We start from the raw sequence: 12,721 nt of genomic DNA, 5'->3' as shown, positions 1-12,721 counted from the left end.
ATTACCCATGTATTCATCCTGAAACCACAACCTCATGGGCTGGCACTGTCTCCATTCAGGGTGGGAGTCTTCCTCCCCAATGGAAACTCTCTGAAAATGCCCTCTCTGACATAGGCCTTGAGGTATGTCTCTCCTAGGTGATTTTAAATCCAGTCCAGTTGACAATAAAAATTAGTCATCGCACCTTGGGTGGGTATTTGGCCCTCGGCCATGTTGACTCTACTGGGCCTGGTTCTCAAAGCCTAGGTTGGAGGGCTGCACCATCTTCCTCACACAGATCAAGAAAGGGACTCAAAGAACAAAGGAGGCCCTTCTGGAATCCCAGCAGGGGACATGTCTGAATTTGGGTAAGGCTTTGGGAACCTGCAAGTGGCAGGGTGGCAGCTGCCTGGCCCAGTTGGGTCTAATCCCCTGAGCTGTCCAGTCCCTGGCACTGTGATTGTATGGTGTTAATTAAATCACTCTCATTAATTCAGCCCGAGAATAATTAGGAATGAATGAAGATAGATTAGGTTTGAAGGCAGCTAATACATTTAACCCCACGCTGCTGATTTTGCAGCCTAGCAAAAATAATATTGTTAAGGAAGATAACAAGGCCAAAGCCTTCTTAACAGCATTCAAAACAACCTTGGTTTAGTGTCCCAAGGCCAGGCAAAGACAGCTTCCCAGCGGCCCGCAGGACCAACCTATCTAACATCCTGAATCAAGCTCAGGCTGTTGTACAAAGCAAAGGAGTGGCCTCCTCTCCTGAGATCTGACGTCTCGGTATCCGGCCCTGTTTGTTCTAGTCCAGGGCAATCCCGATTCTGTGGAGTTTTCTTCCTGTACATGCACACAACTCACCTTTGCTTCCTGTGAACAAGGTGATAAGAATGACTCTTACCATTGGCTGGAAGACGCCATAAAAATGACATAGTTTGAGTTTCTATGATCATAAATCCACTAACTTGCGAATCACTCTCAGCCTTGAGAAAGGCATTTGAAACCGCCCAACAGTCTGAAGAAGTCTCATACTCTGGCTCGAGCCAATCACTGTAGTCTAAGGGTCATCGGAGACACACACTTTCCTAAAATGTAAGTTCAGTTCCTGTGTCCTTCAGCGTTTTCTGGTTTGCATAACCCACATAAACAAATCCCATCACCTCGAATTGCTTATCTCCCAGTAGCAGATGAAGGGATGTATAGGGTTCCTGAATTCATTTCAGGAGTTTCCAGGCTGCAATTTTGTTTTCTTGTTTTGAAGCACGGGAAGTGGTAACATTAGGCAGGAAAGATACAGCAGGGGATAACAGCAGGCTGGACTTGGCATTCTTTTAGCCCCACTTGCTTAGCCAAGCTCTCTACAAAGGGAAGCAAACTTCACTGTTTGCTTCATTGTGGATGCTGCAACTTCCAGGTGGTAGATGCAATAGACACGATTATCTGTCCTTTGCCAGGTGGCTTCTGGCAAAAATCCCCAACCATCCAGCTGACGTATGTACTTATACTGCTTCTAGGCAGTGGCAGCAGTTCAAGGTGGCTTTGGGGAAAAGAAAGACATATTTCGTCAAAAGAGAAGATGTGTTAACTTCTTAATGGAACACTGCTCCACTGGAACACATTAACTGTTAGTCCCCTAAACCAATGTATTTGTGCTTGACCCAATCCCAGACAGGTGAAAACAGAAAAGGAAGGGACCAGAAAGTGCAGTAGTCGGCCGTGGTGCCTCTCATACCTGGCCACAGAACATAGAAAGGTGTTTTTAAAAGACATGGAGACCCATTCCCATTTCCCCCTTGTGAGAATCTATCTCTGGTGAGAACTCCGTTTCCACCCGTTTGCTTTCTATTGGTTGTATCTTTCTCTCCTTGGGAACTAAATTGAGCCTGCCTGGCTCCTTGCTGCCCCTGGCTCCTTGCCCCACCTCCACCCCCCACCCCCCGGGGCACCTGGTTCTTACTTTGAATCCATTGAGCTTTTCCGGCTTTGTAAAGCAAAATGGAGCCAAGACGCTATCAAAAATTAAAATAGGAAACAGATTTGAAAAGGCTGTAGTGAGACTGACGAGTTAATGCTAAGAAAGGACTTAAGAGGGCACTGTCTTTCTTTGCGATGAGCAAAATTTATCAGCCTGGATAATGGGAGAGGAAGCCAGAAGGGGAGCTGGGATAAAGAACCGACCTTACTGGTTTCAGCAGGCTGTGGTCTCAGGAAGCGCCATGTGGAGCCTCCTGAGCCGGTTTAAACCTTTGTTACGCCTGGCGTTTTAAGAAAAGGAAGACTCGGGGCGCAGCGTTGGGGAAATGGAGAGGACAGGGTGAAGTCGATCTCCCGGGTCACTATTGAGGGTGTGCAGATCTCCAGACAGGCAATTCACATCGCCCAAGACTTTCTCCTTGCTCACCTGTACGATAAGGGTTTGGGGCCAATGATCTATACAGTTCGTCCCTACATATCTCAAATGCGGAGTAAGAGCCAAGTCAAAAGTGGCGTTTTAGCTCCCAGCCAAATGCCCTGGCACAAAGAGTCAGAAATGAGAGTCATAAACAGTGGTGGCTACATGAATTGATTTTTTTTCGAATACTCTCGAGGCTTTACGGTGTGTGTGGGGTGGGGGGTTGGGGGGGTGGGGTACTATTTCTTGACTGAGCTCCAAAATCCACCAACCAACAAAACCCAGGAAAGGCCGAGTGTCGCTGAGACGCCTTCCCTACCAGGAGGAGGCAGCGTGACTGCTCCTTGGAGGAGTTTGCTTTGAATCTAGCGGCCCTGGCGATTGGTTGCGAAACACGTGGGCCCGCAGGACCCAGCCGGGGTTGCTGTGGCTCCAGCTCGGAGCGAGGCAGAGTCCTGTCGCGGGTTCCTCACCAATTTGGGGTGGGGAAGGCAGACACCCGGCAAGAGCCTGGAGTAGAAGTCTGGCTTCTTGCCAGCAAGTAACCCAAAGTCCACTTGCTCGACCCGCAGTGTCCCCAAGGTCCAAACCAGGGCTTCTTCCCTTGCTCCAGCGGGAACGAGGCTCTGCCTGCGGTTGGGGGATCTAACCCAATGAGTGGCTGTGCTTGCCGGTGCGTGGGACCCCCGGCCTGGCCTTGACTATTCCACTGAGCATTCTTAGGTTCCCCGCACCCTTGAGGGCAGGAAAGCTCCCAGGGCTGCTTTCCCCTGCAGTGGAAGCCCCAGCCCCCGACCCAGCCTTGAATAGGGTTGACCCGGAGAGGCGAAGGTCCTCGGAGCCCCTCAAACTTATTTTCTTCGCGGTCCCCAGGGGCTGCAGCTGCCCGTAGCTGAGCTAGGGCGTCCGCTTTGTCTCCGTTCACTCCCCGCCCCACTTCCCTGGTTCCTCTCCGGCAAACTCCCCCCGACAGCCCCCACCTCCAGCCCCCAGCTCCTCCCGCTCCAGCCCGCAGCGTGGACGCGCTTCCTCCCTCCTCCCACTAGCGAGTCTCTTTGCATACGCGCCCCCTCCCGGGCGCAACTTATAGCCCGGCGCACGGTGGCCCGGCGCAGTCTGCTCCCGCAGCCTGAGAGCGGTCGGCGCGACGGAGGCGCTGCAGAGACCCAGAGCCGACGCCAGGCGGCCGCCAGCGCTCCCGCCGCAGCCCGGCTCCCTCCCACTGCGTGCAGCCCGCCTTCCTTCGCGGCGCGGCCGCCGCAGGCTCACTCTCCCCTGGCTAGGCGAGCGCCGGCAGACGCTTGGCCCGGCCGGGGCGCCAGGTCCGTAGCTGCTGATCGGGAGACCGAGATCAGCTGCCTGCCGGAGCCGGCCCGAGAGCCACTACCCGGGACGCCATCGCCTCCCTTCCCGGCGCTCTTTTCTCCCCGGCGATCGCCACCGCTTCCTGGAACAGAGACGCCTTTCTTCGGCTCCCTGCGGGTGACCGAGGCAAGAACCCCAGCCGGTTGTGTGCGGAGGCCAGTCGCCACTACTGTAAGTTTGCCCTGCAACCCCAAACCTGTTGCGGGCGCCCGGGTTTCGGGGGTTGGGAGGTCTGCCGCAGGGTGTGCTTGCGAGCACCGAGCCGGCGCCGGCCACCCTGGCTGTGGCTTAAGCCCAGGAGGTGCTCTCGAGGCAGAACTGTGGCTGGTGTGAGACAGCACTGGGAGAGCGACTTGCCTCTCCTCTGCAGTGTAACGCCCGGGCAAGTCTCGGTGTGTGCGAGGAGCCAGGTTGGGGGATGTTATTACCCCGACTCCCAGCAGCCTTCAGGCAGCCCAGAGCGTGGGATCGGTTCCCCAGGGTGCCTCGTAGCCGGTTCCGGGGGACGGTGGGGGCCATGCTCAGACCTCCTCATGCGGGCACTTGACTTCAGCCAAATGAATGAAAACTGGTTCCTGAAAAACGAGTTTCCTCTCCTGCAAGCTTTTGCCTTTTAGAATGACATTAATTTCAAAGGCTAGGAATTGGTGGGCGGGGTGGAGATGAAACGGTGAACTTGGACTTGTAATTTGGTGTCGCCCTCACTGGCATGTCCAGCGTGTTAAATAGCGTTGCAAGTGTTGTAGGGGACTGTGGCGAAGAGCTATTTTTGTAAACATCTTTATAGTGTGGTTCCATTGTTGTCAATAATGTGAATGCTGGAGAACATCTGTCTGGTGTCTTTTCTCGTGGGATTGAGATCAAGCCTCAAACCAGGAGAGAGACGGAGGTGCTCCCAGTGTTGGAGGCAGACATCATGCGTGTGAACAGGAGTAAATGAGCCGAAGTTACTGAACTAGATGCCCTTTTGATGTTCACAGTAATAGCAGTCTTTTTCTCTGCCTTCTTTGTAGATGCAAGTTAAGTATATATGTGCGTTTGGGGGACCATTTCCTTAGCATTCAGACTTATGTCTCTGGGGGCTTTAAAAAATGTTGGGAAGAACGATTCATTTTATATTGAAGATGTGTTTAGAAAAGGTATACATTATTTCTGTGGCTATTTTGATGTTTACGTGCTTCTAAACCAGGGAGCACATTGTTTCCCTTGGGTCGTCAAGTGCACCTTTTGTTTTAATCATACAGTGGTTGCAAGATGAGAAATTGACCGTGCCATCCCTTTCCAGTGGGATGGGGGCCAAGGTGACAGGGTAGACAGTGCCTTCTGGTTTTCTGGGGGGGGGGGCTGGCTTAGAAAACACAGACGCAGCAGCGTGTTGCACGTCTTGTAGGTCTTCTAGACAAACTGTTTTCTTAAGTATACACCTGGTTGTAGTTGTTTTCTACCACCCTGACTCTGCAGCCCTGTGGGATTCCAGCTCAGCCTGCTAGCACTTAGATGCTTGTGTTCCTGGCGTTCCTTTCTTGGCTCGCAGCCCGAGAGGAGGCAGCTTCCATAGAGTAGACAATCATTTAGAGGTTTAGGCTTAAAGTCTTCCTCAGAATAACTCAGACTGAACTGCACTCATTTAAATGGCATCACAGTGGTAAAGCAAGCAGGCTGCAAGTTCATGGGCTCTGAACACTTGGTAAGCTTAATGTATTCACAGAGGATGCCTCTAATGGGTCATTCTTCAGAACTTTCTACATGAGGTTAAGCTGGGCTTCGCTTGAGGTGGGATTGGTGCTTGAGATAGGGGTGATGCTTGGGTCCTCCTCATCTTCCTACCTACTGGAAATTTCTGGGTGCTTTGCAAAGGCTTTGTAACACTGGAGCCTTGTAACTTTGATGCTTTCTTAGTTCTCTTTGGCCTTGTTTACGCATCGTGAAAGGTAACATTCCAAAAGCAGAGGAAAACAAGTTACCTCACCTAAAGACATGGGCGAATGTCCGGGCAAACACCTACCTTTGTTACTTTTCTCAGTGCCGACTTTCACAGCTGCTGGGGGTGGAGGGATGCAGTTATATAGCTCATGAATCTGGTAAGTCATCTATATTTATTAATAATTCCTGGCGTATAAATAAAAAGGTCTGAATGACTGAAGGAAGAGCAGGGTTTCAGCTGTGCTGTAAGTTCTGGCTGTTTGCGTCAGAAAAGGTAACAGTAGCTAACTACAAGGTCTGTCCCCCTGGCATAAGCAACCTCTGGAATCCTGAGGGGCAGGTTCTTAAGGCTTTATCTTCTGTTAGAGCCCTAGAAGAGTGCTGTCAGAAGGGGGAGTTAATTCCATTTTTCAAGATGGACAGTGGACATAGTCCACCTTATTGGCCCCCAGTTTTCTTACAGCAGATACTCAAAAAAGATAGCATTAGATTCCACTGATGCTAATTTTGGTACTTAGAAAAGCACTATAGTTAGCCAATAAATTCTACAATGGCCCTTTATGAACAATGGCTGTTAAAATTCACACATAGGCACATGAATCAATCTCTCTTTCTCTCTCTCTCTCTCTCTCTCTCTCTCTCACACACACACACACACACACACACACACACCCCTCCCTTTGTGCTTTTAAATTTACATAAAGCACCGTTTGCAGTTTGAACTCCCAATATGCAGGTGCGGTATCTGCAGGTACGTAACAGTCCTGGTGATGGAGTGTTTAATCAAAGAGGTGGGTGGAAGCATCCTTTGTTCTTGTGATGGTTTTCCAAGAATGGATATAGAGCAGGAAGAACAGAAACACAGCACGGAGCTGCCTGCTCAAAACATTCTTCCTTTTATGTGCCAAAGTCTGATTTTGGAAGCTGTCCAGGTTCAGAAAGATGGGAGGTAATTGTGGCCAGAATCTATCCTGGGCTTCCACTGCAGTCTGCTGATCAATGGACAGAAATGTTTACATTCTGGTGCATTTAGAGCTCAGTAGTGGTAGAGCTGTCTAGTTAGAAACTGTGTCTTTTACCTTAGAGTAAAAGCTTGACCACTTCAGGAGTTGGGTAGTTATGTGTATGCAGAGTTTGGATCTGACCAAAGGAATTCTTAATAGAATTTCTAATTATAGGCGTTTGTTTTACACATGGCTTTATATTGCATAGGGCTTTAAAGCCGTTGGCCTCCTGATGTTCCTGGCATTATGAGAGCGGGAAGCTTGGCATTTTAAGTGGCCTGTAGTGAATCAGCTGGCCTGGCTCTGGGAACTGAGAGACTGAGACCTGCCTCCCTCAGCTTCTGCTGACTTACAGTTCCGAGAACCTCTGTATCCTGACAGTTGGCAGTCAGGTCTTCCAAAATAAACCCACTTTTAAGCCGTGCTTTCAGTCCCTTAGCCCACTTCCCCTTACCCGCTCTCCACCCCCAACCGTGAATGGTTCAGAATAGCTCAACAGCATTATAAGGGTTGTGTCCCCTTCCAGGTTGTTCTCTCCCGCTTTGTTCTGGCCATACCCTCCTCCTCAGACCGGGAGGCTGCAGGACTAACAACAACAAGGCTCTGTTTTCTTTGTCTAAGTGATTGTTGCTTTGCGCTACAGCTGGGAACATCAAGAGCATTGTCTTCAATGGGTTTGTTTGGTTTTCTTTTAGGAGTTGAAACAAAATGTCCGTCAGCGTGCATGAGAACCGCAAGTCCAGGGCCAGCAGCGGCTCCATCAACATCTACCTGTTTCATAAGTCTTCCTATGCCGACAGTGTTCTCACTCACTTGAACCTTCTGCGTCAGCAGAGGCTCTTCACAGACGTCCTTCTTCATGCGGGAAATAGGACCTTCCCTTGCCACCGGGCAGTGCTGGCTGCCTGCAGCCGCTACTTCGAAGCCATGTTCAGTGGTGGCCTGAAAGAGAGCCAGGACAGTGAGGTGAACTTCGACAATTCCATCCACCCAGAAGTCTTAGAGCTGCTTCTGGACTACGCATACTCCTCCCGGGTCATCATCAATGAAGAAAATGCTGAGTCGCTCCTGGAGGCTGGTGACATGCTGGAGTTTCAGGACATCAGGGATGCATGTGCAGAATTCCTGGAGAAGAACCTGCATCCCACCAACTGCTTAGGGATGCTGCTGCTGTCTGATGCCCACCAGTGCACCAAGCTGTACGAACTCTCCTGGAGAATGTGTCTGAGCAACTTCCAAACCATCCGGAAGAATGAAGATTTTCTCCAGTTGCCCCAGGACATGGTGGTGCAGCTCCTGTCCAGCGAAGAACTGGAAACAGAAGACGAAAGGCTGGTGTATGAGTCTGCAATGAACTGGATTAGCTATGACCTGAAGAAACGCTACTGTTACCTCCCGGAACTGTTGCAGACAGTGAGGCTGGCCCTCCTTCCTGCCATCTATCTCATGGAGAACGTGGCAATGGAAGAACTCATCACCAAGCAGAGAAAGAGTAAGGAGATTGTGGAAGAGGCCATCCGGTGCAAACTAAAAATCTTACAGAATGACGGCGTGGTCACCAGTCTCTGTGCTCGCCCTCGGAAAACTGGCCACGCCCTGTTCCTCCTGGGAGGGCAGACTTTCATGTGTGACAAACTGTACTTGGTAGACCAGAAGGCTAAAGAAATCATTCCCAAGGCTGACATTCCCAGCCCGAGGAAAGAGTTCAGTGCGTGTGCGATTGGCTGCAAAGTGTATATTACTGGGGGGCGGGGATCAGAGAACGGAGTCTCAAAAGATGTTTGGGTTTATGATACCCTGCATGAGGAATGGTCCAAGGCTGCCCCCATGCTGGTGGCCAGGTTTGGCCATGGATCAGCCGAACTGAAGCACTGCCTGTATGTGGTCGGTGGGCACACAGCTGCAACTGGCTGCCTCCCAGCCTCCCCCTCAGTCTCTCTAAAGCAAGTAGAACAATATGACCCCACCACCAACAAATGGACCATGGTAGCCCCACTCCGAGAAGGTGTCAGCAATGCTGCCGTAGTGAGCGCCAAGCTCAAGCTGTTCGCTTTCGGAGGGACCAGCGTAAGCCATGACAAGCTTCCCAAGGTTCAGTGTTATGACCAGTGCGAAAACAGATGGACAGTTCCAGCCACCTGTCCCCAGCCCTGGCGTTACACAGCCGCAGCTGTGCTGGGGAACCAGATTTTTATCATGGGTGGGGATACAGAGTTCTCAGCCTGCTCTGCTTACAAGTTCAACAGTGAAACTTACCAGTGGACCAAGGTAGGAGACGTGACAGCCAAGCGCATGAGCTGCCATGCCGTGGCCTCCGGGAACAAGCTTTACGTGGTTGGAGGATACTTCGGCATTCAGCGCTGCAAGACGCTGGACTGTTACGACCCGACTTTAGATGCGTGGAACAGCATAACCACGGTTCCCTACTCTCTGATCCCTACCGCGTTCGTCAGCACCTGGAAACACCTGCCTTCCTAAGGCAGAGCAAACCGTGGAGAGCACGCGAGAGGTAAGAACCGTAGCCGGGGGTGCAGCAGGAGGACGGGGAGCGAGATGTACTGCCTGTTCTCCATCTGAAGTCACACACGTAAAAATGAAAGGCTTTGCGCCCCCGCAACAGAACCGCTTGGCGTTGGCCCCTACTAAAACCCCTCCTTAACAGAAACCAGTGGTTCTCAGCTATCACTGAACCTCAGAATCTCCCAAAGAGATTTTTAGGAACTGCCCATTCTAGAGGCATTATTTTGTTGGGTTTGGAGTGGAACCCACGCTAGCAGTACCTTAAAGAAAGTTTTCCAGGGATCCGAGTGTCCAGCCAAGTTGGGAAACCCAGACTCCCATTCGTGATTCCAGCCAGTGGTTGTAAAATGCTCACTGTGCTCCTAGAGCAGGACCACATGCCTCACACAAGCATCCTTTCGATGCTCAGAACAAACCCCCTGGGATGTTATTTCTAATCTCCCTAGGCAGGTGAACAACCGTGATTCCTATGGAGCCTGACTTGTAAATTGCCCAAAGTCATAGATCTCAACAAGTGGCCAAGGTCCTCCGTAAGGAATCCACCCGGGGAGCCTGAGCCCAGAGCACAAACACCTCAGTATGCAGTCAGACGGCTCCCTGATAAGCCTGAATCTCATCTCGGTATTGTTCCAGAGAGACTGGGTTGCTATTCCGATTTCACGTCTTCAGATCTTTCTGTACTTAATAGAATTAGAAAAACACGGCTCACCTTTCCTAGTTTACTGACACCAAGGTTGTATATTCGCATATTTAAAATGTCTTCCCTCAGGTTATACTCGTCCCTCAGAGCATGGATTAGTTTTGGAGGGTGATCTAGGTTCTCATGGAAGGTGACCCTTGTGGAGACACATTCAGCCCTGACTTCATCCTTTTTAAGAGTTAACCGGTCAGCCTGACCCTATTGCTGGGACCAACATATAGCTGAGTACATAATGGTTGTCTGGTGTGCATAAGAACATATTAGTCTCTTGGATCCAATAATTAATCTTCAGTCTGCACAGTTAGGTGTCACGTGTGACTGCTTAGCTACTGTGAAGCATCCTCAGGAATTGGTGCAGCGTGTGTGTGTGTGTGTGTGTGTGTGTGTGTGTGCGTGCGTGCTAGGTTCCTGTTGGCTGTGGTAAACACCACGACTAAAAAACGGAGGGTGGAGTGGGGGGGTGTCATTTCCTCTTGTGTGTTACCAGGTCACAGCCCATGAGTGAGGAAGGGACTACTCACTACTGACTTGCTCCCTTAGCTCCCTCAGACTTCGTTCTTGTACATCTCAAGACCACTTGCCCAGAGACAGCACCATTTACAGTGGCCTGGGCCCTCCCACATCAATCATAAATCAAAAAGCTGTCTGAAGCGTCTGTAGAGGTGAAGTTGACTGAGGTTCCTCCTCTCCAATGACTCTAGCTTTTGTCAAGTTGACAAAACAATGACAAAACCCAAACTGGTTTAACAGAGAGCCTAGGGGCACACCGATTCCCTACTCACTGCTAACAGTAAGAGAAGAAAATAATGTCACTGTGGAGGACCCTGAGTACAGACTCATTACCAGGGAATGTTGGTTCAACTTCTTAGGGTGGCACACCTTTCACGGGGCCTTTGAAAGGAAAAATGGGGGTACCCCTTGGTGGTGGTGAGCTAAGCAGAGGGGTTTCATCTTTTTGACCTTTCTTTGCCCACATTCAGTAGCTCACTTACAAGTACCAAGATCAGTTTCCCTTTCACATCCTGCTATGTCTGTTTACAACCCTTTGGCTGTCCCCGCCACAGCCTGTCCCAACCAGCAGGGCAATGGTCCCTGGGCATGAGATTCCTCCAGAGGAGCAGCAAGTCAGAAACCTCCTCCGAGGACCAATCTCCTGACAGCAGCCCACACCAAACTGGTTTGTGCAGCCTTGCTGGCATCCCAGTAATCCAGAATAAACAAGCGTTCTGCGAGTGGTTATTTCATTTGAGATACGGGTGCATGACTCAACTCTCAAGCAGGTCTAAAGAACGTCTTAGGTGAAAAGCGCTAATTAACAGACTCAAAATTAAGAGTTAGTCCAGAACTGGCTGTGTATGCAGTGGAGCTCGAAAAATTGCCAGGGGTGATTGGTGGCAGTAGGTCAGAAATGACTACCGGGAGAATGGGAAGCAAAGACGGGAAGGCGAGGCAAGCAGAGAGGTCGAGTGTTCTCCGGTCCTCGTTTCAGATCCTTCTGGACTTGGGACAGCTCTTTCGTTGAGAGTGATTTCAATCACGATGTCCAAAAAACTGTTCCAGTTCAGATGAGTGGGTGGTGAGAACACCTAGCCCCAGTTAAGCCCAGAGCCAGCTTTTCCTGCAGTGAGACCTTGCTCTGATCTGGCTGCAGTTCACTCTGTGTGTCTTGGGGACATTCTGTTCCTTTGATTATCAGCTGTTTGTGATTTCTATTCTTCAGTTTTAGCTCCCTTTTCCAGCTCAGAGTGAGTACGTTAAGGTATTTGAACCTAATCGCTTGTTTCCGGTCCCTGGGAAACAGAGCAAAAGAAATGTCACGTTACACGTAAAACAGCATTCTTCGCCCTCGGTATTCCCGACAGAAGAGTCAAGCGCAGAGAAATTGATCTTGATAGGGCCAGCTTGCTGCTTTTAAAGGGTGCCGTGAGTGCCTGATCAAAGCCAGTTTTTTTCAGTTTCCGACAGAACAATGGTTTAAATTTCTAAAGTTTACCGTACGCAAGATGTTGTTGAAGACACTTAGAGCTGGGTGGAATGACATTCAGACATGCCCCTTGGGTGTCAGCATGGCTCTTCAGTCTCAGTCCTCCAAATACTGGCCCAAGCTGAATGCATTCAAGGTTAACAGACACCTTCCCAGGTCAGAAGCCTCATCCACCGTAGAGATCTGAACTGACCGCTGCTGCTCTGTCAGGGAAACCACTCTGATTTTTCTAGTGATTTCTGTGGTGTTTTATGGCCTCTGCCTGACAGGATGCGGACTTCTGTTTGCTTTGTGACTTCTTTTAGAAATTCCCCCCTCTTTCTTTCTGCGTGTGCCACAGCTTGAAATGTTACATATTACAAGACACATTCTTTTGGCCTAATGTGACTGTACAGGTTACAGGGAGGTGGGGCTTAGGGATGACACCGAAGGCTAAGGAATGTCTTGCAGGCTTGAATCACTATTAGACAACAGCCAAGAGAAACAACGAGGGACTGACTCACACTTCTGAACACATACAAGCCAGAGACAAGAATTTGATGCAATTAACGAGTGGCCCTGCAAAAACTCCCTTTGTCCCTCCTTGTATACATCAAGGCAGTGAGCGTTGGAGATGGATTTTAAACTGCGGCCACCTTCTATCTCTGAAAAGCCTACTTTGGATTCTTTATGATCAGTGGACTTAGGGTGCTGTCTCCTTTTCTTGATCCCTCCTCCCCCTAGTGATTATGTCACAGTAGCTCTCTTTCCAAACATTGGAAACAGAAGATGGCAGCTTGTAATAGTATCAGCATGTGTAGGCTTGAGTTTGAACATACTCGTGTAGAAGGTAAGAAAGGAATGGGCACCAT

General features: G+C 50.1%; 1 protein-coding gene across 1 annotated transcript; it reads left to right on the top strand.

Annotated features, from left to right (window-relative positions):
• The first annotated feature begins 3,629 nt into the window (after positions 1 to 3,629).
• Positions 3,630 to 9,192, top strand: Enc1 (ectodermal-neural cortex 1). The gene is made up of 2 exons (XM_032898998.1): positions 3,630 to 3,910; positions 7,362 to 9,192. Exon 2 carries the CDS (start codon positions 7,375 to 7,377, stop codon positions 9,142 to 9,144), a length of 1,770 nt encoding a protein of 589 aa, XP_032754889.1. The 5' UTR covers positions 3,630 to 3,910; positions 7,362 to 7,374; the 3' UTR covers positions 9,145 to 9,192.
• The last annotated feature ends 3,529 nt before the right edge of the window (positions 9,193 to 12,721 follow it).

This window comes from Rattus rattus, chromosome 3 (genome assembly GCF_011064425.1).
Source record: "Rattus rattus isolate New Zealand chromosome 3, Rrattus_CSIRO_v1, whole genome shotgun sequence".
NCBI lineage: Eukaryota > Metazoa > Chordata > Mammalia > Rodentia > Muridae > Rattus > Rattus rattus.
Note: the sequence above shows the minus strand (reverse complement) of the source record. Positions and strands in the feature narration are given on the sequence as shown.

Coding starts and splice junctions, on each gene's coding strand:
- Enc1 (XM_032898998.1), top strand. CDS start 7,375: ATGTCCGTCAGCGTGCATGAGAACCGCAAGTCCAGGGCCAGCAGCGGC.